Source organism: Petaurus breviceps, unplaced genomic scaffold (genome assembly GCF_028583685.1).
Source record: "Petaurus breviceps papuanus isolate PSGF00001 unplaced genomic scaffold, PetGlider_PUasm1.0 37, whole genome shotgun sequence".
NCBI classification, from domain to species: domain Eukaryota; kingdom Metazoa; phylum Chordata; class Mammalia; order Diprotodontia; family Petauridae; genus Petaurus; species Petaurus breviceps.
In genome coordinates, this window is record NW_027186296.1 from 65,931,513 (window position 1) to 65,954,135 (window position 22,623).

The 22,623-nt window shown below is 44.3% G+C and overlaps 1 protein-coding gene across 3 annotated transcripts; it reads right to left on the reverse strand.

The window, feature by feature from the left end:
* Positions 1-525: 525 nt before the first annotated feature.
* On the reverse strand, positions 526-21,972 carry KIF7 (kinesin family member 7). Of its 3 annotated transcripts, none has more exons than XM_069098592.1 (20): positions 21,832-21,972; positions 21,356-21,543; positions 19,999-20,348; positions 17,746-17,946; positions 16,821-17,226; positions 15,857-16,397; positions 14,897-15,019; positions 13,996-14,220; positions 13,244-13,365; positions 12,193-12,317; positions 10,979-11,131; positions 10,462-10,664; positions 7,619-7,816; positions 7,083-7,208; positions 6,711-6,887; positions 3,653-3,868; positions 2,396-2,602; positions 1,836-2,034; positions 1,584-1,730; positions 526-1,167 (listed from the first exon to the last, which is right to left on the reverse strand). In XM_069098592.1, the coding sequence occupies exons 3-20, from the start codon at positions 20,324-20,326 to the stop codon at positions 794-796; spliced, it is 4,071 nt and encodes a 1,356-aa protein (XP_068954693.1). In that variant the 5' UTR covers positions 20,327-20,348; positions 21,356-21,543; positions 21,832-21,972; the 3' UTR covers positions 526-793. The 3 variants fall into 3 exon arrangements, with proteins under 3 accessions (XP_068954693.1, XP_068954694.1, XP_068954695.1); XM_069098593.1 differs by having other exon boundaries at positions 19,999-20,753; XM_069098594.1 differs by having other exon boundaries at positions 21,826-21,913.
* Between the last annotated feature and the right edge of the window lie 651 nt (positions 21,973-22,623).

The window sequence follows — 22,623 nt, forward strand, 5'->3', positions numbered from 1 at the left end:
AATGCCATATAAATATAAGCTGTATTTCTACCAGGTTTCTAATTGTCAGCATGACTAGACTTGAAGTCAGTTGTGACCATCATTCAACTCTAAGCTTCTTTACTTGCCATTAAGGTATGTTTTTCAAAGTAATACTTTTTGAAAGTCACAATTCCATGTTTTGAATCTTACTACTTTTCTGCCTTTCAAAAAAGGCCTAATGAGTTCAAAACAATTTAACCTCAGGCTAAGAAAACATTACTTTTTCTCAATTTATAGATGGATTTGCTACTAAATTGGTGGTGTGGGTTTAAGTGAACTTAGACCTTATGTTTAGCCCCATACTCTCAGTACCTTGCTTATATTTGGCTATCTTTTCCTAGGCTGAAAGTGTCAGTTAAGAAAATAGTTTTCTTTTCCTAAATAACTTCCTTTGTGCTGGTTGTATCTAATTAGAACAAAGGTACCCTCACCCCTACCCATGTCAGTTGCTGTAGTCATGCTGATAAAAATACAAGCTGCAATTCCCTTGCAAACTCATTCCTTGGTTCTTAAAACTCACCTTAAAATTTATTTATTACAAAATGATAATAAACATACTTTTAAAATATATTTACAAGGTCCTCAAATCCAGCTGCATATATTGTAGATCACTGATATCACACAGGCTGGTATCAGCTTCCAGTAGATATGTACCTTTGAGCATTAGCATCCTTCAGTAGACCACAAATCCACTAATCATGGAAGCTGTCCACTTGGGCAACACCGTTCACATTCAGATCTCAACCTCTGAGGCAGACCTTGGGGCTTCTGTCTAAACTGGGTTTTTCCTAACATCAATCATCCCTTGACTGGCTCTTCGTAACTCTCGTCTTGATTTGGGCAAGGAGCCCAGGCTCCGAGGCAGGAGTGGTTCACCCATAGGCAATATCCTTCCAAGGAGAGGCTCAGATACTTCCCTCTGACGGAGCTCCTCTAAACAACCTTGCTCATCACTAGTCAGAGATGAGCGCTTCCACGTCAACGGTAACGGTGCATGCACTAAGTCTCGAATATCTTCCCTGGCCTTAGGAGTTCCCTCACCGAGTGATGCCTGCCAGAGTTGCTCAGAAGCTGCACCAGTTTCCTCTTCCATTCCAGCTGCAAAGGGCAGTCTGTTCTCAATGCACACAGTCCGCTTCTCCCCTCCTGTCACCAAGAACACAATTTTGTCAAGAATGACACATAGTCTCATTTATAGTATAGAGGTGATATCACTGCCAAGAAGGTAAGAAGATGGCTCCCTCAGCCTTGATGTCCCACAGGGGGAAAAAAAATGAGCAAAATTACAAGCAGCTTAAACTTGCTGGGGAGGTATTCACATTATTTGAAAGTTGGAAGAGACCTCAGTAGCCATCTAGTTAGTAGTCTGATCCTTACACAAAGGAATTCCCACTCTAAGATACCCAGCCTTTGCTTGGAATTCAACAGGTTTCTGTTCCTTCCCACTTCAGAATGTTAGGCTGGAGGCTGAGTTTAATGAGAAACCTTCTATGACAAGTTAGGTTTTAAATCCCAAAGGGAAATTAAGATGATCTAGGTTAGCAACCAACTATGAACTTTACCTTTGCTCTGTCCTGTGGAATTCAAGTTACTAAGCCTCTGCTTCAGTTCCTGATTTGTCCACATGTAGCGACCTAGTTCTTTCTCCAGAGCTTGGATCCTGTTTTCATATTGTCTCTTGCTGCCCGCAAGTCCTTCACCCAGGTGTTCTGAATATAAGAGGCAAGGTGTATAGGGGAGGAGCCATGGGAGGAAATGCAGAGATAATGGCTTTTTAAATCATGCTAACTCATAGTGAATGAAATGAGTGTTACCTCGGCTCTGCTGGAGCAAGAGTTGGATATTTTGCTCATGTTCTTTCTGCTGCAGAGTCAGTTGACGATCCATCTCCAATCGTTGCCGTTCCACCGCTACCTCCAGCCAGTACACCAGTCTCTGCTGTTCCTCTAATTGCATTTCAAGTTCTGAGAAGGCGATTTGCTGCTGGTGCTGTTCTTCCCGAAGTGTCACCACCTGTCCCAAATCCCAGGCTTTGCCTTAACCCGCTGATCAAGCCCTCATACTCTTTTGAGGCTTATAGTTTTGTCCCTGGAGACCCAGAATCTAAATGAAATCCTAGGCAGGAACCATTTCATATTGGTTAGAAAATCATGAAAAAAGGATAGCAGTGAAGACAGGGCACTCACCTTTGGCCTATGGACAACACTGGGTTTCATAGAGAAGGGAGGGTTAAGGAGTCCCTGGGGATTGTAGTTTGTCCTAAGTTCAGACCCACCAACTAAGGAAATTAGCTATTTTCTGATGCCTCTTTTTAGTGTCCCATGGAATTTGAAGGTCAGATGAGACATGGTAAGAGTATGAGGTAGTTGCCTACCTTGTCAAAATACTTGCACAGCAAAGCCCGTGTCTCTGAGGAAGAAAGGTAGCTGAGTTTGGCCATGAGATTCATCTCACACTGAGAAAGCATGGTGGCTGAGGCTCGTAGCACCCGTTGGCGACATGTGATGGCCTCGTTCTTATACTCAATGGCTGCATCCAGAGCTTCAATAGCTTCATCCAGCTGGAATAGAGTTCTTTCCTCCTGTAGGGGCACAGACACCAGCTCTTGGGAAAGTAATACATATTAAGCTTATGCCGTGTGCCCAGTGCCGAGTGGACCACCCACATGCAATGGAGGACCTATTTTGTGGTGGACAATAGTAAATGTTCAATAATCTTTTAAAAATCAAAATATAGTCTCTGACCTAGTTTATATGCTACAAACTCAAGAAAGCTGGACCTGGAGACCCAATAAAGCCTATATGCCTGTCTCTATAGGATCAGGGTGTAAATGGAGATGAAAGCCTATTTCCATCAAACTGAATGTTTCAGTCCTAATCCCAGCCCAATGGTGAGAACCCCAAGTATTATTTGAGAAGTTTCAAGTACAAAAAAGTCCAAATGACTTAGAAATATATTCATATTTGTGACTGATTTGCAGCCTTGACTTTGTTTAAGATGATTTACTGATCTTCCCTGAGTAAACAATGACAGGATTTCAAGGAAAGATGCTTTGTCAATAAGAAAAACCTTGTGTGATACTTTAAATATACTATCAATGACTCTTTATTGAATGGCATGTACAAAATTGAATTGGAATTCACAGAATCATTTAATTTCCAAGCTAGAATGAATCTCATAGTCCAACCCTCTCATTTTTTGTTGATGACTAAACAGAAAGGTAAACCAGCAAGGACTAGAATCTAAGTCTCCAGGCTCCTGACATCTCATCCAGTGCTCTTTCCAGATTTCCTAGATTGTGCTCTTAAATACTCTATTCCTTCTAAACACAAAGAAGATGAGATTATGCACAAAATATACCATGAGCTCCTCTTAGAAACAAGCTGAACTGGAAGGAAGGAATTTTCCTCTTTAACACTCCTGACAAGTTGGTCATTGAGCCTCCACTCAAAGATTTCCAGAAATCATAAAAGTTTGATGTGATTATTTCTAATCTAGTTTTGCTTCAAGATACAAGGGGAAGGTGCAGACACCTGGTAGGATGTCAGTTAGGAACTTCAGCGGCTGGGGCACCTCATTCTAAAAAGCCTTCATGGGCTTGGGAGGGGCTCGCAAATAAACAGAACAATACCTCTGGGGATAGCAGGTTACCCTGCCTCAATTTACTATCGATTTCTAGTCGCTGTTTGAGCAGCAGGTCCTTTTCTTGTCGCAGGTTGTCAATCTCTACACGTATCTGTTGCTGGCTGTGGGCACTGCCCTGCCGAAGCTGCCCATTTTTCTCAGACAGTTCCTTTTCCAAATGTTCTAATCGACTTGACACTCGCACAATGTCCTCATTGAGTGCCTGCAAAGAGAGAAAATAATAACAAATATAGAAGTATTTACTAGACTAGACACTGCCCCTATTCTTAGGAAACTAGCAAGTTAGTTAAGACATACAGGCCAGGCATGCAGCAGTAGCAAACAATAAAAGGTAATATAGACTAAGTTCAGAAAAGGGGAAACTCAATGACAGAGGAATTAGGACAGACATAGGCCTTGCAGGATGACTAGCATATAAACAAGGGAAGGATTTAACGGAATATGAACAGGCACAAAAGTAGGAATGAGTCTTGTGTGTTCCTAGGACACGAAGAAAAAGTTTAACTAGACAGTGCACGTTATGGAGTAAGAAGAAATGGTCTGGCTAGGTAAGGTGAGGCCAGACTGTGGAAAATCTTATATAAAAGTCAGACAACAGAATTTGTTGATTTAAGAAGGGATCTACTGAAGTTTTTGGTAGGGGAACAGAGTGAAGAGTAATTTAGTAAAGACCTTGGCACTCTCAGTCTTTTAAGAAATAGCTCAATAGGGCAGGGCCAAGATAGTGGAATGGTAAAACCCAGTGTGATGAGCTCCCCTTCACAGACTCTTCCAAAAAGATCTAGAAAATATTCAAGATGGAATTCTGATGAAGAAATCCTAAAAAAGTCACCATGTCCTTTGGCACAGGGATAGGGAGATAACACGGAGGTCTGCAGACATTGAGGACTGAATTGGGTCAGGAACAAAGAATGCCCAGACCACTGTGTCTAGGGCCCTGGGAAAAACTGAGCACCAGGGCAAGAGAAGGTCCCAGACACATATAGGGAACCCTCAGACCCACACTTGGGCACTGCAAAGGGGACAGGTGTCAACTGATAACTTTGTCACCCATTACAGTTTCAGGTCACAAATCCAGTGTATCAGCAAAAATAAATGACCTGGAAAACAGATCATGAGGGAAAAAATTAAGAATCATACTATGTGAATTCTACAACCCCCCCAAAAAGAGCCCAGATGTATCACATTTCAAGAAATTTTTTTCTTTTAGCAGACTGTCCCAGATCTCTCAGAACCAGAGAGCAAAGTAGAAATAAAATCCACCAGTCACCTCCAGAAAGAAACTCCAAAATGAAAACTCTCAGCATCATTAGAGCCAAAATCAAGAACTTGCTGGTCTAAGAAAAAAGTACTTCAAGCAATCAGAAAGAAATAATTCAAGGAGACAGTTGGGATCACACACAATTTAGCAGCCACCACTACAAAGAAACAGAGAACTTGGAATATGATATTCTGGAAGGCAAAGGATATGTATGGACTTATAGCCAAGAATAACTTGGCTAGTAAAATGGATTATATAGGGGAAGAAAATAGACCTTCAATGAAATAGAGGATGTCCAAGCATTCCTGATGAAAAGACCAGAGCTGCAGAGAAATTCTGATGTTCAAACACAGAAGCAAAGAGAAACATAAAAAAGTAAATATTAATGAACAATGATAAAGGTTAAAGAAGGATAAACTGCTTACATTCACATATGGGAAGATGATGCATGTGCCCTCTCTGCACCCTGTCATCACCAAGGTTCATAGAGGGTTTCCAATTAGATAAGTGGTTCTGTTATGTTTTGATGTTCTTAAGAAAAGAATCGAAAGAGAGGAAAAGAATACACAGGGAGGAAAGATAAAGGAAGGTTAGAGAAAATTATCTCACACAATCAAGGTGCATAAACATCTAAACAAACGAGAAAAGAAGGAGGAACAACTGGCATTCAAACTTCTCTTGTGAACTGGCCAGAACAAGGCAGAATACACATAAACACACCACAAGAGCTCAGTAGAGAAGTACTTTACTCGACAGGGAAATGGGAAAGGAGGAGAACTGGGGGGGGGAATTAGAAGAAAAGCAGAACGAGGGAGGAATTAATCTTAAGCAAAACCAACTCCAAGGATGTACAAAAATCTTTATAGCTCTTTTTGAGATAGCAAACAATGGGAATCTGAAGAGGTGTCTATAAAGTGAGGAATGGATCAACAAGTTATGGTATCTAAATGTGATGGAAAACTATTGTGTATGATGACCATTGTAGATTCCAAAGGACTAACAATGAAAAATGCTACTCACTTCCTGATAGAAAGATGAAGGACTCAGAATGCAGAATAAATATAATTTTGGACATGGCCAATTTGGTCATGATTATACATGCTTGTAACGGGTTTTGTTTTTCTTGTGTTTTCAAATGGGGAAGAGGGAGGAATGGAGTGAGAGGGCAAAAAGGTGGATCTTTAGCACAAATTTAAAAAAATATAAATAGCTCAATAACATAGTTTGTCCTCCAAAATGAGATTGATTGCCTACATTTATAGCCATTGATGGTTACAAAGTGCTTCACATTCATTATCGCATTTGATTTTCACAACAGCTTTGTGACCTTGTACAAGTTTATCCCTATCTTTCAGAGAAATTGAGACACAGAGGTAGAGCTGGAATTTGAATTCAGATCTTTTTAACTCCAAATTCAGTATTTATACACCATAGCTGCTCATAAGTACCCATTATCTATATATTTTAACACTTGATCACCTGTTGCCTAATTTTTGTATTTGATTGTCTGCTGGACATTTCTTCAACAACACTATAACCTTCCTGGGGAAAGAGATCAATCACATTTTCTACTTATCCTATGGAACTCAGATCAATGTACACAAGTATTAAATAAATAATTTAATTTGAGGATGAGAACTTATGTCCCTTTAAAAATCTAGTCCTTGAGCATCATTATGTAGGAATTCCCAATTAGCAAGCCAGTTCTCTAACTTCTTTCCTTCCTGGAAGATAATGGCTCCTGCCTTCTTCCTATTCCTGGTGTCTCTGACCTGATGCTCACCTGACTAGACCGAAGTCTCTTGCTCTCCAGTCCAGTTTTCTCCAGCATCAGAGCTTCCTTCTTAGCCAGAATCGTCTCCCGTTTACGCAGTTCCTCCCCCAGCTCTTCCAGAGCCCTCCGCTGCTCCAGGACCTTCTCCATTTCCAGGTCCAGCCATTTTTTTTGTTCCTCAATCTTCTAAGTGAAGAGATATTAGACCATAAAAATCCACACTTCTCTCTCAAACCAATTGGCCGTTAGTTCTCATTCGCCTCCTTGGATCACAGTCCAAAGAATTCTGAAATGCACTCCAAGGTCCCTGAATCCCAGGTCGTGCCTTTCTCGTATAAGGGTCAATGAAGGCCTGCCTAGCAACCTCTTAACCACAGGTACCTGCTGCTGCTCCAGACTGACCACGGAGCCATTGCTGCCACTCCTCCTCTTTCTCTGGAAGGCTGCAATCTCTTCTGTCTTGATCTTCAAGATCTTTTGCTGCTGTTCATGCTTGAGCTCCAGCTCCTAAAGGAAGGACCAGAGCCAGGATGCCAAGAGAAAGCAAAGAGAACAGATCAGTAAGTGATACGCCAGAGAACGGTGTTGTGTGCAGACTGTTTACAAGGCTACCTTTCCTTCTCGGATTTCCCACTGATGGCACCCCAGCATCACAGGGGAGTGTTTCACCCCGCTCCAGGTATGTCGTATGTGTAGTAAATCCCACCACTTGTCTTCTCAACTGCTTTGACTCTTCCCATTTGCCCACCCTGGCTCCTGCTGCCTTACTTTACTTCCCAGAAACACATTCCTGGAGGCTTTTGTCTTGAGTTCTTCACTTTCTGAGTCTCAATAGACCATCTCCAACCTCATTACCCCAGCCTTGTCACCAGCTCCTGCCTTCCAGCTTCATGGCATGAAACCCCCAAGTCCCTGACCTTGACCCGGTGCTGCCTCTTATGCATCTCTGTCTCCAGACGCCTCTTCTGCTCGGTCTCCTCCCGAAGCCGCCTCTGCAACTGACTTTGTTGCTGACGCATGAGTTGTACATTCCTCTCCAGTTCCTGTACCCGCTTCTCACTCTGAGCGGACAGTGACACTAGACGCTCCGTGGCTTGCTTTTTCTCCCTCAGGACCTATGTCAATAGACATATTAGTCAGCAGTCCCAAAACTCTGGCTGGCCACCTTCCTAGTAAAGTGGGCCTAGATCACATTCATGGAGAAGTAGCAGAGTGTAATGGAAATAGCATGAATGTAGAATTAGGGGACTACCTGCTGAATCGTGGTTCTGGTAGCGCAGCTAGATGGGGGGCAGCTAGAGAGTACAGTGGATAGAGTGCCAGGACAGGAGTCAGAAGACCTGAGTTCAAATCCAGCCCCAGACACATACTGGCTGTGTGACCCTAGGCAAGTCACTGAACCCTGTTTGCTGGAGAAGGAAATGGCAGACCACTCCAGTATCTTTGTCCAAAAAAAAACCCCAAATGAGATCATAAAGGGTCAGACACAACTGAATGACAAAATCTGCTACTTACTTGGTCATGTGACATGAGGTTTTGAGGCAGCTAGGTAGTTCAGTGGATAGAATTCTGGGCCTGGAGTCAGAAAGACCTGAGTTCAAAGGCCTAAGATACTGACTAGCTGTCTGACCCTAGGCAAATCATTCAAACTCTGTTTGCTTTAGACCCCTGGAAAAAGAAACGGCAAGCCAGTGTCTTTGCCAAGAAAGAGTCAGACGTGATTGAATTACTAAACAAGAACAACTCTGTGTGTGTATGTATATGTATATATGTAATATATATACATACATGTTTACACAGATATAAAATTTAAATAATATATAAAATTTTTGTATGTATATATATACATATACACACACACTCTATAAAACATAGATAAAAATATTTAAGCAACCTAGCTTAGACTCCACTAAAATCCTACTCAGAAGCCTCATTGTGGATAAAGAGGTGATTAAGGCCACCTCTGAAGTACAAGTTCTGACAGATCCTACCAAGTGAAGGGCTGATGAAAGACTTTATGCCTGTTGCCTGAGAACTAATCTAAGTAATGACAACCCACATCTACACTTGAATACACATTTTGTGATTTAGTCAGTTTCAGGGATTCCCAATGTGAGAACTCCCTCCACCAAAGCTGACCACATACCATATATAATACAATAAACTCTAGAGAATTGCCTGAGGCACATGAGATATAAGCAATTTGACCACATCATGACCATATACAATTATGTTTTCCACAGAAGGGAGGGTTAGGGGCACAGCATCCCTATGATCTGAAAAATCCATGTAAAAATTTTTGGCCCTCCCTTCAGATCAGAGATGTCCGAATGATTATGGCATTAAAAAATGAAATATACAATACTACACATGTTTTTTACACTAATTCTTACACGTTTTTACTCATTTCTGAGTTTCTAAACTTTTTTCTCTGTCATCTACTGGCCTTCACATGTCATCTGTGGCTATCATCAAACTCCCAAAATATTCCCATTAAATTTTTTTATGCAGACCCATGATATATTGAAACCTTGATGGGGAAAGTCATGATGTGGAAGGGAAAACTAGCTAAAAATTGTTACAGGGTATGGAAATCCAACTTGCCCTGCAACAAAGTAAGGGAGAAGAAGGTAAGGGGCAGGATGGGGGAGACATATGAGAGGGCAGACTGGGGGAAGGAATAATCAGTATGCTTGCCATCTTGGGGTAGGGGTAGGGGAGAGATGGGGAGAAAATTTGGAACTCAAAATCTTGTGGAAATGAATGTTGAAAACTAAAAATAAATCAATAAATTTTGAAAAAAAAAAGTGTTACAGGCAAGAAAGGCTCAACAGTAGAAGGTTGGCCACTTATTGACTTTTTTGGGTCATTGTAACCCATGAAATAGACAAACAAAAACTCCCAATCTCATAGTTTTAAGTAAAGTGCTTCCTAAATTTTATACTTTAGTGCTTTATTTTCAGTCGTGTCCAACTCTCCATGGCCCCCTCTGGGGTTTTCTTGGCAAAGATACTAGAGTGGTTTGCTATTTCCTTCTCTAGCTCATTTTACAGAGGAGAAAATTGAGGCACACCAGGGTTAAATGACTTGCTCAGGGTCATACAACTAGTAAGTGAGGCTGGATTTGAACTCAGGCCCAGCATTCTCTCCACTGTACCACCTAGCTGTCCCTTAGTGCTTTATAGCACCATATAAACTTAAGCCCCCATTATACCCACCCCAGAAAGTTGTCCCTTGGCCATTCCATCCTGCTTTGGATAGCAAAGGCCCTCAGATGCTGCATACAGTTTGTTTCCTCTGTCATCCAGGGCTCTCCCTCCTCCTTCCTTATAGATTATCTCTAAGGCAGAAACTATTTCTCAACTTCCAATCCATTGGTAGCTTAAAATACTGTTAGACTCAGTGCTTAAGGAACAGATTATATCCTCACATTAATAATAATAGTGAAAATAATAATTCACTGTCATTTTAAAGTTTTCAAAGCTCTACCCTCACAACCAACCTTGTTTATACAGCTGCATTTTCTTACAGAATTTTTAGTCTCCTATAGACCTGGGAGACTAGGAGAGATTCAGTATTAAGTGGGTGGAAAAGCTAAGGAAAGGAGTAGTGACTCCCCAAAGTAACATGGTGAAATCTATAATCAGAAGCCCTATTTCCAGACTACAAATAATCTCTTACCTGGGAACCAAAAGGTAGCAAAGAGTTTCTTCCTTACTGTTGCTTCACGGGACTTACCAAAATCCCTCAGGACACCAACCTGTACTTGGCTTTGGGCAGCAGCAACCCTCTTGCGGAATTCCTGGAGCCGGGATCTCTCCCCAGGGTCCTGGGGCTCCTTTCCCTCCAGCTCCCGAAGCTGCCTTTGGCCCTCATTCAGCTCTGCTCGCACCCGGTCAGCTTCTCGCTCCAACTCCCCAATCCGCTGGCAGTGCTGACGATTCATGGCCTGGGCTGCCTTCCCTAGAAGTCCACAATTTGGACAGATGTCATGGCCTGGGTGGGAGGACCCAGGCTTGATCATCTCTATCACTCATCATCTCAGTATATTATCTAGGGGAGTATATGTTTTCTCCCAATCCCCACAGGCAACTCCTTGGGCTGATTAAGTCTACAGGAAGGTTCTCCCTTGGGACAAGAGTCTCAGCCCCTCTGTGGAATCACCAAGAAGGGAAATGAGGACCAAACATGTAAGAAAATTATATTTTTGTGGGGACCTACCTAGGTTGCCCTGTACTCAGGAACAATGAAAGAGAGATCTCGAGCTACCCTATCACCTGTTCGGATTAGCTCTCCGATCAGTTCTTCCTTCATACGAATGTTAATGGCCAGCTCCCGGATCTTCTGCTGGGCCTGTGCCAGACGCCACTCTGAAGCCTTGACAGAAGGGCCTTGTCCACAACCAGCTGGTTCCTTTCTCTCTCCAGCTGCTGTAACAACCCAGGATGACAGATACTCAGAGTTACCACCAGGGTTGCTGAGGGGAGCAGGGAAAGGGATGAAAGGGACACCTAATCATGAGTTTCACAGCACAGAGTCAAAGGTTGTGTGAGAAGACATGAGAAGACTAATGGAGGGAGAACAGATTTGTGGCAGTTTCTGTTCCCCACAACCACTCCTGCCTTCTCCCCAAGGATTCAGTGACTTTGGGGCGGAAGGTGAGAATGTTTCCTGGGGTCTGAAAAAGGCTCTCTCAGCCACCTTGCCTTCCTTCCAGGGGTCTGACCCTTCATCTAGGTAAGGGATTCTTAAACCTGGTTGGATGGGAAAAAATTATATCTTTATTTCAGTATGACTTATTTCCTTTGAAATCCTATGTATTTGAGTTTATGCATCAAAAATAATGTTCTGAGAAGGGGACCACAAGCTTTCCCAGATTGCCAAAGGGATCTATGACACAAAAAAAGGTTAAGAAACCCTAAGGAGGAGAAGTATAGTGTATAGAGCCCTGGAATTGTTGTTAGGAAGACCTGAGTTTGAATCCTACTTCAGACACTTACTAGCTGTGTGACTCTGGGCAAGCCACTTAACCAGTCTGAACCTCAGTTTCCTCATTTGTAAAATGAGGAACATGACAGACTCAAATGTGATCTTGTAATCTAGGGGGAAGGGTGTCACTCTCCAAGGAGAACACTCCCCACCCATTTTACAGCTAGAGAAAAAGAGGCCCAGGAACAGAAGTACTATGTCCTTCATTTCCTTGTGAAAGCCCCACCTTGGAAATTAAACATAATGTTCCAGGAAGAGACAGAGGGCAGATGAGGGCAAAGGAGGTGGTGTGGTGGAATGAGAGGGCGGGAGAAAGGTGGCTTACTGCTCAAAATAATCAATTCGAGAAACTGCAGATCAGTACAGGAAGTAGTATCCCAGGCTCCCACAGCAAAACACAACTAGAGGGTCTCTGGCCTTTGCCTGAGATGCTCCTGTTAAAATGAGGAGGGTGGGGCAAGGAAATGGGGTTAGCACCAGCATTGCCAATAGCTCCGCCCACCTCTGGCCACGTGGGCAGCAGTCTCCAGCTCCTGCAGGTGCAGTTCCAAGCCTTTATTCTCTCCATGAGGTTCTCCATGCCACTGGACAGCAGCTTCCTTCTTGCTCCAGCTCCCAATGCCATTTCTAGAGGGCAGGACCCAGAAAAGTGTACACTCATTCTACCCACAACTGTGGCCATTCAAGGGGATAACAAGAGTTAGAGTTAAAGCCTCTGAAGGTCCTGGAGGTCCTCCATCAGAGTGTCAAAGGTTGGGGTGGCTAGGTGGTGCAGTGAGTGAAGTGCCGGCCCGGAGTCAGGAGGACCCGAGTTCGGTTCCAGCCTCAGACACTTAACACCCACACACAAAAACTAGCTGTGTAACCTTAGGCAAGTTACTTAACCCCAACTGCCCTCCAAAAGGCAAAAAAAAAAAAGGGTGTGAAAGGTCAAAGATTAGCTTTTTCTGTGGTAGCAAAGAACTGGGAACTGAGGGGATGCCCATCAGCTGAGGAACGGCTGAATAATTATAGTATATGAATGTGATGCAATGCTAGTGCGCTGTAATAAACAAGGAGGCAGTTTCAGAGAAGCCTTAGAAGACATGAACTGATGCAGAATAAATTGAATAGAACCTGGGGAACAATTTATCCAGTGTCAGTAACGCTGTAAAAACAAACAACTCTGAAAGACTTAATTCTGATCAATGTGATAATGAACCATGATTCCAAGGACCAACAACGAAGGATGCTTCCCACCTCCTGACAAGAGAGGAGACAGACTCAATGTGCATGATGAGACACACATTTTTTGGACACGGACAATATAGTGTTTTATTTGACTAATGTATATTTGTTATATGGGTTTAGTTTGGGTTTTTTCCTTTTCTTTTCCTTTTTTTGCATGGGAGGGGGTGGAGAGAGAGGGAGAAAAAAATGCTGGTTAATTTCTAAAAATTTAATTTAAAAAAATTCATAGGGCAGGAAGGCCTTTTTGACTTCTTGCTGCCTAGGGGAGTTTCTAGCTGCCTACAAAAATGTTTAACCTTCAGCAGAGATTGGTTATGGCTTACCTTCGAAGATGCAAGGACCGTTTGGGTTCTTCTTCTTCTTCTTCCTCTGAGGGTGAAGAGGAATGACCTCCAGGCCTTGCTACTTCCAGTCCCTCATCCCTGTTTTCTTTTCTGTTAATCAGCTGTTCCAGGGAGAAGAAAGGTATAAAGGCTGTCCCTAAGGTTTTCTGAGTTTCCCATTCCCATTTCTTAGTCCTATAAGTCTTCAGTGCAGAGATACTCTCATGGGCTTTCTTAGCTTCTAGTCCTCAACTACTGAGAAGTAGGTTTCAAGACTGGGAATATTGGGCAGACCCAGTTCCTCCCTTACTGCAGGAAAAAAGCTACCCACGGAGGTAAGGGAAAGTGGGAGATGCTAAATGCCGGCTTACTGTGTGGTATTCAGCCCCATGTTAGTCAGATCCCACCCCTTTATCTGCGGTCTCTCCAAAAAAAAAAAAAAACAACAGCATTTCATTGCCAGAAAAATAGACTCAGAGAGAGCAGACATGTGTAGTAGCATCAGGTGTCATGGGACAACGTCCACTGCCATCTTCCCTAAGAGAGCTGGAACTAGGATGAAATCCATGAGGATTTAAAGAAGGAACTCTCTCTCTTCTTTTGCCATATGATAAGTTTTTTTCAATTCTCTTGCTTTGAGAGTCAGAGACACCTGGCCCCACACTGTGATGTGAAGTCACCCTGAGCACCGAGGCAGAGAGCTCTTGGCAAAAAAAGAAAGATAACTCTTGTCACTTATTCCTATCCCTTACCTCTCCTTTTGGGGCTCTCTCATTCTCATTTTCAAGACATAATGGGGTTGCTATGCCAAGCGCATGGGAGCGAGCTGCTTCCAGAGGAGCTGTATGGGGTCGAAGGGTTTGGTCCCCCAAAGGAAGGCCCTGCAATAGTTCTGTGGGTCCCCAGCCAGGCCTGGTCATTTCTAGTCGCAGCTGAAGCTGCACAATCTCATCTTGCTGTTCTCGAAGCCGGTCGCTCTACAATGCATTAGAAATGAGAACATTAACAAAAACAATCATACCTAACATTTACGGATTTATATTTATAAAAAATATATATATAGTTATATTTACAAAGTAAACCCCACAAAACCTATGAACTAAGAAATGCAAATATGATTATCCCCATTTTAAAGATGAAAAGATAGGTTCATTGAGGGTAACGGACTTGCCTAGGGTCACACAGCTAGTAAACTACAAAGCTAGTATTTGAACACAGGTCTCTTCTGACTCCAAATCCAGTGTTCTTTATAGACTATAAGCTAACAGAAAGCAACTTGTCAAGACTCTGTAAAACCCATAATGTCATCATACCCATGGAGGTTATTCAATGTGTGATACTCCTAATCATCTTATGTCTTTACCCATACATGTGTACAGAGTTTGTGGGGGATAGCTTTTCTGACCTATGACTTTCAGTGTATCCGGAATCCAAGCTAACTGCCCAAGAACAGGAAGGGGCCACAGAAATGAGTACAAAAAGTTCCAGCAAGACAAAATAAGTTTTACATATGACTGGGGATTGAATACCTGAAGAGCTGGGAGAAGCAGATCCTCTCTTTGCATTGAATCATCCAGTCAATTAATATTTATTTGAGTACCTATTACATGCTGGGTACTGTACCACATGGTATAAATCCGCAAGGAGTGCTACCTGTAGCTTGTACTGTTCCATGGCATCTTCCAAAGCAGCCAGAAAATCTTTGTTCTCCTCCTCCAGGCGGGCTACTTGGCTCTGAAGGCTTAGCAGCTGCTGTTCCCCACCTCCTTCATGTCCCTTGAAAAAAAACTTAAATGGTGTCATGGAAGGGGATCCTTGCATGCAAAAAAGGAGAGCAATTCCTGGAGATCCCTCTGCTATCTACACTCTTTATCTACACACAACTCAACTTTTTCTTATTTTCCCCCCACCTATGCCATCCTCTGTGCTCTTAGAGCCTGCATTTCTCTCTCTGTCTCTCTCTCCTCTTTGTCTTTTTCTCTATCTCTGTCTTTCTCTTTCTAGATCACATTCTCTGCCTCTTCCTAAGCCATAAAAGGAAGCTTTTTAGGTCTGGAGTCATCTCTAACACCTTTTTCTCTTTTTAGGTATTTCAACCCAATTCCTCACACAGTACAGATATAGAATGATAGGATTTAGAGTGTGAAGGGACTTTAGAAATCATCTAGTCTTAGAAGTTCTTAAATGTTTTATGTGTCATGGACCCCTTTGCTACACTAGTGAAGACGGTAGATCCTTTCTCAAAATGATTTTTTTAAGTACATAAAATAAAATACATTGGATTATCAAGGAAACCAATTATACTAAAATATAGTTATCAAAATATTTTTTAAATAAGTTCATAGACTTCAGTTTAAGAACCCCTGATATACTCTAATTCTTTCATTTTACAGATGAGAAAACTGAGGCCAAAAAACTGAAATGACTTGCCCAAAGTCACAAAGACAATAAATGGTAGATCTAGGATTCAAACACAGGTCCACTGACTCCAAATCCAATGTTCTTTCCATAATTCCATGGTGCCTCCCTTTAACCTTCAAAAAGGGATCCACAGTCAATGACCAAGGGACCAACAGCCATACTTCCCATGTGTTTCCGAACTTACTGCCATACCTGAGCCTTGGATGGTTTTGCCCCAAGTGCCCGAGGACACTGGTCATTGGCAGAGGCAGTCTCAATGCCACTGTCAGGTCCTGAGGCAGAGCTCAGGGCACTGCGTTCGCCCTCCACTGCACAAAGCCATTCCCGAACCTTCTGGGTCATTTCTTCCGGCAAAGCTGCTTCTCCCCGCAGTTCTAGTAGGAGGTGGTAGGCTGCATCGGTGCAAGCCCGGTAACGGGCACACTCTGCCACGAGGCGGGAGGACAGTTCTGGAGCGCGATGCTGGCGCTGTACAGGCTCAGGCCTGTGGATGATGCGGGTTTCTGAGCGGTGACGCTGCTCTAAAGCCCGCTGGAGACTTCGGATCTGTAGCTGCAGCTCTTCTACGTGCTCTGGCTCCCTCCGGCAGTTGACCCTGGCACAATTGCGGATGTTCTGGGCTCGGCTAGCATAGTTGAGGGTATTAAGGGTCTCATCGAAATCTGAAGAAGAAGGGCTGATACAGGCAATCATCACTGTCTTGGCATTTCCACCCAAAGAGTCTTTTAAGATCCTGTGGAGAACCAGACAGAGGAAATGTTGGGGCTGCCATTATAATGAGCCATATTGGTCCTTTTCCAAAGCATGTTGACACCTTCTTGGCAGTTTATAGTCTTAAGAGAATTTCTAAGACCACTGAGAGAATAAGGAACTTGCCCAGGGTCAGACAGCCAGTTGACTGTGTCAGAAACAGGACTTAAACCCAAATCTTCCTGGCTAGCTCTTTATCTATTATATTGCAAAGCTTCTCATTACCCATTGCTAACAGTGCTTCTAGAAGTGGAATCTGATTCTCTGGCTCTCTCAGGTATGTCCCCAGAGAACAGGAGAGAACCCAGGCTGTCCCTGCCATGCCAGATAAAGAATCGTCCCCAGGGGCCCCATCACCTAGACACATTGACATGACAAAGGTAAGGAGACAAAAGCTCAAATGTACCTGGTGATCTTGGAGTCCCGATAGGGGATATGGCTGCCCTTGCGGTGAGGGTCACCCAGGGCACTGATGACATTGCCCAGTGCCAACAGGCTGCTGTTGATCTGGATACTCTCCTTCAGCCTCTCACCAGTGTTGCCTGTTTTCAGTACCCTCTCAGAACCTGCTAGGTCCACAAAGTGGAACTTGGAGGAGAGAAGCTGGCCAGAGATGGGACCCACAGAGGGAAGGCGAGGCAGGCGACCAGCACCTCGGCGCTGCTCCATAGTCACCGTGAAGATGGTGTGGGAACGGCTGGACAGTCTATTGATGTGAGTGGCCCCTGTGTGCCGAGCTGCATTGCCCACTTCTAACAGGCTCAGCACCTCATCCAGACCCTCCACTTCTACCTCCTTGACACCACACAGAACTGCAAAGAGAAACATTTCATTAGAAACTCAAGGGCTCTAGTAGGAGCCAAACAAAGATATGGTCACTGAATAGTGATCCTGGAAAGGACCTTTCCTTTTGTCTGGTCCACTTCCCCCTCTTCTCCCATGAGGTTCAGAGAGGTAAGTGACTTGCTCATGACAAGGCACTGGTGTTCCTTCCATAACACTGCATTATTTGCATAAGCCAGGGGAAGGGGAATAGACACACAAGTATTTGATCCATAGGGATAGAAGCTAAGAAAGAACCCCAAAGCAGGAAGCATAAAGACACTGCCCCTTGTACCCTGTTGTTCCTAAAACTACTCTCTGCTGCTTACCTCCCCAAAGTACACTGGCACCTGACACCATAATAAGCCCAAGGGTGGATACAGCTGGTCTTCGAGGAACATGGAGGACATTGTTTTATGGAGCAGAAAAACTAGGGAAGGCTTTACCAATCATAATGGTGGAATCCTTAGGAAGATCACTCTCAAGGAGAATCACAGAGGACTTCTTACCAACATTCCCCTTGTCATCCTCTCGTAGCTGGATGTCTCTGCTGGCTGTTCCCACCTCCAGCAGGTCTCGGAACTCCTCCTTGTACACCTCCAGGTAGGACACACGCACGGTATAGTCCAGCAGGTCATTCTCATCAATAAGCTTGAAGGCTTCTGCCATGGCCCGAGGGATGATGCCTTGCTCATCCTCATGGAGGGAAGCTGGAAGAGAGTAAAAGGAACCCAGAGGCCTCAAGAGGGAAGGATGTCAGAACTTAACCAGACACCTCACATCAGGATGGAAGGAGACACAAGTGAAAAGTCTGGAGGGCCTCTCCTTTGGACCGGCAGATAGGCACTCCCTTTACCCCCAATAGAAATTTCTCCAAAGAGCCCTGAGATGCTCAGAGCCCCACAACATTCATATGCATATGCCTCCAGCACACACAAAAAGGGTATAAAGAAAGAAATCAATTTAAAAAAGGGACAGAGATGACTGTACTTAGGGCTAGAAACAGTTAGGGTTGGTACAGAAACTGATAGTAGGAGTGGCATCATATACTACATTATAACAAATTTTTATTAACACATTTTGTTTCCACAACATCTAGATTTCTCCCCCTAACTCTTTTCCTATAACCTTCCAATGGGTCATCTTTTTTTTGTTTTAAAGCAATTGGGGTTAAGTAACTTGCTCAAGGTTACAGTAGTAGGTTACACAGCCAGGTGTTTCTGGGTGGGTGCTGTGTCTATGCCCGGATTCGATCCCCAGGTTATCCCGACACTGGGGCCGGTGCTCTTACTCGCTGTGCTACCTGGCCGCCCCTAATGGGTCATCTTTTATTTTAAAAAAAAAATTTTTTAAAGGGAAAAAAAATAAGGAAAAAAAATTCTATAAACCAATCAAAGAAATCTGACATCACAGGCAATGGAACCATAAAATATTAATAACTAGAAGATACTTTAGAGGTCATCTTATCCAACCTTCCCCTCCATGTAGGAATCCCTTCAATAACCCTGATAGAAGTGCATGCAGCCTGCTTGAATACTTCTAGTAATGAGAAACTCACTATCTCATTAGTCAGATTATTCTGTCTTTAGCTTTAGTTGTTACTGTCTACATTCCTCAGTATGGGCAGCTCTATCCATTTTTAACTGGCCTTTGGCTTTCTACACTTTTCCTATGTGCTAGAAGCATATAAATATGTTGGGGCTTCAAACAATGCCAAGGGCTCTATGGAGAAATTTCCACTGTGTGTGTTAAGGGAGTTACTATCTGGCTATTGTCCTTAAATGAAGAGATCTTCCTCTTTGTGACTTCTATCCACTAGGCCTAATTCTGTCCTTAGGGACATCACAGAACAAGTCTAAGCTCTCAGATATATAGACATCTGTTATGTCTCCACTTCCTCATCTTAATTTTCCCCTTTCCTGGTTAACCATATGACATGGCTTCTATTCTTGTCACATTTATATACCTAGTTTGTCAATATGCTTAAAACATGCCACTGGGGGTGGGGGGGGGCGTGGCTAGGTGAGGCAGTAAATAGAGCACCAGCCCTAGAGCCAGGAGGACCTGAGTTCAAATCCAGCCTCAGCCATTTAACACAAAAACTAGACCTTGGGCAAGTCACTTAACCCCAATTGCCCTACCTTCTCCCCTCCAAAAAAAAAAGGGGGGGGGGAAACATGCCACTGGGAACCAAGTACATATCTCTAGATGTGTTCTAACAGTGGTAGGGAACTTGTCATCTGTCCCACCTCCCTTTAATGGGTCCCAACTATAGACAGCTCCTGTCCTCTGGGACAGCAACTATTGCCTCCTATGATCTGTATGCTAGACTTTTATTAATGCAGCCTAAACTGTTAGTGATATTTCTATTTCCAGAACCTGGCATAAAGTAGGTACTTCATTAAAGCTTGTTGATTGATAATTATTTTTAGCAACTACATCATGTTGTTGGTTCATATTGATATTGTGATCAACCAAAACCCTCCAGACTAGCTCTAGGAATTGGGTGGGATGATTGTGATTTTGAAATATTATACCCAGATTTCATTTTTTTAAACGAATATTAAATTATTCAATTGAAAGTGTTTTTGAATGTCCCCTCCCCCTTCTCCATAGGAATTAAGACAGGAGAATTAAATAAAGATAACTAAGTAAAAGTACAGGAAGGGAGGGGGAGCAATAGCACAGTTAATTTGGGAATGCAGTATTTCCAAGTCTTAGGAATAGGTACAAATAGGCCTGTCCCTGACAAGAGTACTCACCAACACTAGCCTCTCCTATAGTATAAGTCTTTCCTGAGCCAGTCTGACCATAGGCAAATACAGTTACATTGAAACCCTCAAAGAAAGCCTCTAGAAGGGGCTGCACACAGGTCTGGTACACCATTTCTTGACCCGACATCTCTGCAAACACCACATCGAAATCAAAAGACCGGTTTCGGCCCAGGATAACCCGACATTCCTCTGGTTCCACCTGCAGGCAGCTCTGATGTCCATGTAGTAGCTCTTTGGGCAAAAGGGGCCTGACACGCAAGGCCACTCTCACGGGCGTCTCCTCAGCCTTAGGTGGAACCGGGGCTTCCAGTCCCATGGTTAAGGCCTTGCACAGTTCACTGTTGGAGAGAAAAGAGAAGAGAGCTCCTTACCATTACCCAACAGCGCAGTGAGTACCTGCCCACAGAAGGTTAACAAAATGCTTGTTGAATTAATGCATTTTGTAGCAATGGAGCAGCACCATAGGAGAGAGAAACAGTTTCTAGAAGTGATTCTTCCTTTGCTCTGCTATTAGGCAAGTCACTTAGCTTCTTCTAGAATGAACTTCAGAACTTTAATCAGCTCCATGACCGTGATTCCTAAGGACCAGTGATGAAGGATGCTTCCCACCTCCTGACAGAAAGGTGATGGACTCAGGATGCAGAATGAGACACAGTTTTGGACATGGCCAAAGTGAAAAGTTGTTTTGTTTGACTGTGTATTTGTTCCAAGGGTTTTACTGCATTTTGTTTTGTCTTGTTTTCCTAGAATGAGAGTAGTGGGAGGGAGAGAATTTTTTAATTTAAAGTTTCTCTGGGGCTTAATTTCTCTTTCTATAACAGGTAAAGACAACAAGACCAGAATTCTCATAACACAGATGGAAACTGCTCCAAAGAGAACTGGGCAAAGCTCCACAATATTCATATGCCTCCAGGACACACGAAGAGTGCAAAGTAGGAAATCAGTAAAAAAGGGATAGAGTTGAGCGCACCCAACGCAGCAACAAGAGCAACTAGGTTACTACCGTCCTAGCTACTGAAACTACTGTCCAATCCTAGCCATGTCATAGAGATGTGTCCAGGATAAAATGTTGCACAGATTTTCAGAATCCTTTGCTCCCCTTCCTCCCCCAGAGGCGTTTAAAGTACTCTAGAAATGCAAGGTTGTTTTGTTATTCTTACAGGGCTTTGTTTAGGAACGCAATCAAAGTGGTATGCTGAACTCTACAGGTCTGGAACAACTTCCCAAAGCAGGCCAGGGAATCCCACCGAGGGCCAGCAGCCAGCAGTTCCGCCCCCCGCCGCCACCCCCACCCCACTTCTGCCCTGCGTCTTTCTGGAAGGGTTAAGGGGGGGGGGGGGCTCACCCAGAGGACTCCGCAGCCCAAGTGCGCCCGCCGCGTGGCCTCGTCTAGACCCGCAGCACCGCTCCGACTCTCCCTCCCGCAATCCGGCTGCCTCCTCACCACAGCGAAGTTTCCCAACTTTCACAAACCAGCAACAGGGATCTGGAGCCGCTCCGCCCTTCCAGGCCGGGGCCAGCGCCAGCCGGGGACTGCGGGGAGGAAAGAAAAGCTCGCTTGCAGGCCCCGCTAGTCCAGCCCTTCACGGCCAGCGTGTCCCCTCCACTCCCAGGGGCAGCTGCGGGCGCCAGGAGGAGGCTCCGCGGGCAGCCCCACCAGGACAGGACGAAGGCGCTAATCAGCACTGAAAATGGGGCTCCCGGTGCCCCATTAAAGCCCGGACCTGGGGCGTTGCAAGAGGCGGAGATGCAGAAGCAGCTACCCTCCTCTCCCAATCTCCCTTCAACTTTCTGCCCTGGGCCCCCTGCCCCTACCCCCACCTGCGCCAGGACTGGTCCTCAAGCCCTCCTCTGTCCAACCGGTCAAACTTGGGACCTGGGGTCGCCTCGGCGCAACCTGATGCCGTCATCTCGTCCCCCTCACCCTAAAAAAATCCCGCCCCCCTTCCCTCCATCCCTCGGCCCAGCCCACAGTAGAGAGAGGGAGGAGAATGCAGGAGGCGGGAGCTGGCCGTGCCTTGGGATTCGGGGGCCACCCCGGGGAAGCAACGTCTTGTGGAGAGCAGGGACCGAATTGGAGGACAGAGACAGGATTTGGGGGAATCTAAACAAGAGGGGAAGATAGGGCAACTGTGGATGAGGAAGCTGAGGCCCCAAAGTGACTTGCCTAAGGTCATACAGCTAGCAAGTAGCAGAGCCAAGACTTGGACCCAAGTCTTGAGACCATAAACCCCCGTGTTCTGTCCACTATCCTAAGCTACCTCTTAAGAAAGATGTAGGGAAGGAACAACGCGGAAGAGGCCTGGAGAGAGCCAAAGTGGGAGAGGCCTGGCAACTGTAAAGGAGACCAGTCTGGACAAGCACTGAAAAGGCTGTTCCTCATCACACTTCAGAACACCACACACACTATGGACAGTCACTGAAAAGGCTGTTCCTCATTACACTTCAGAACACCACACACACACACACTATGGACAGTCACTGAAAAGGCTGTTCCTCATCACACTTCAGAAACACACACACACTATGGAAGGTGCTGAAAAGGCTGCTCCTCATCATACTTCAGAACACCACACACACACACTTATGGACAGGCACTGAAAAGGCTGTTCC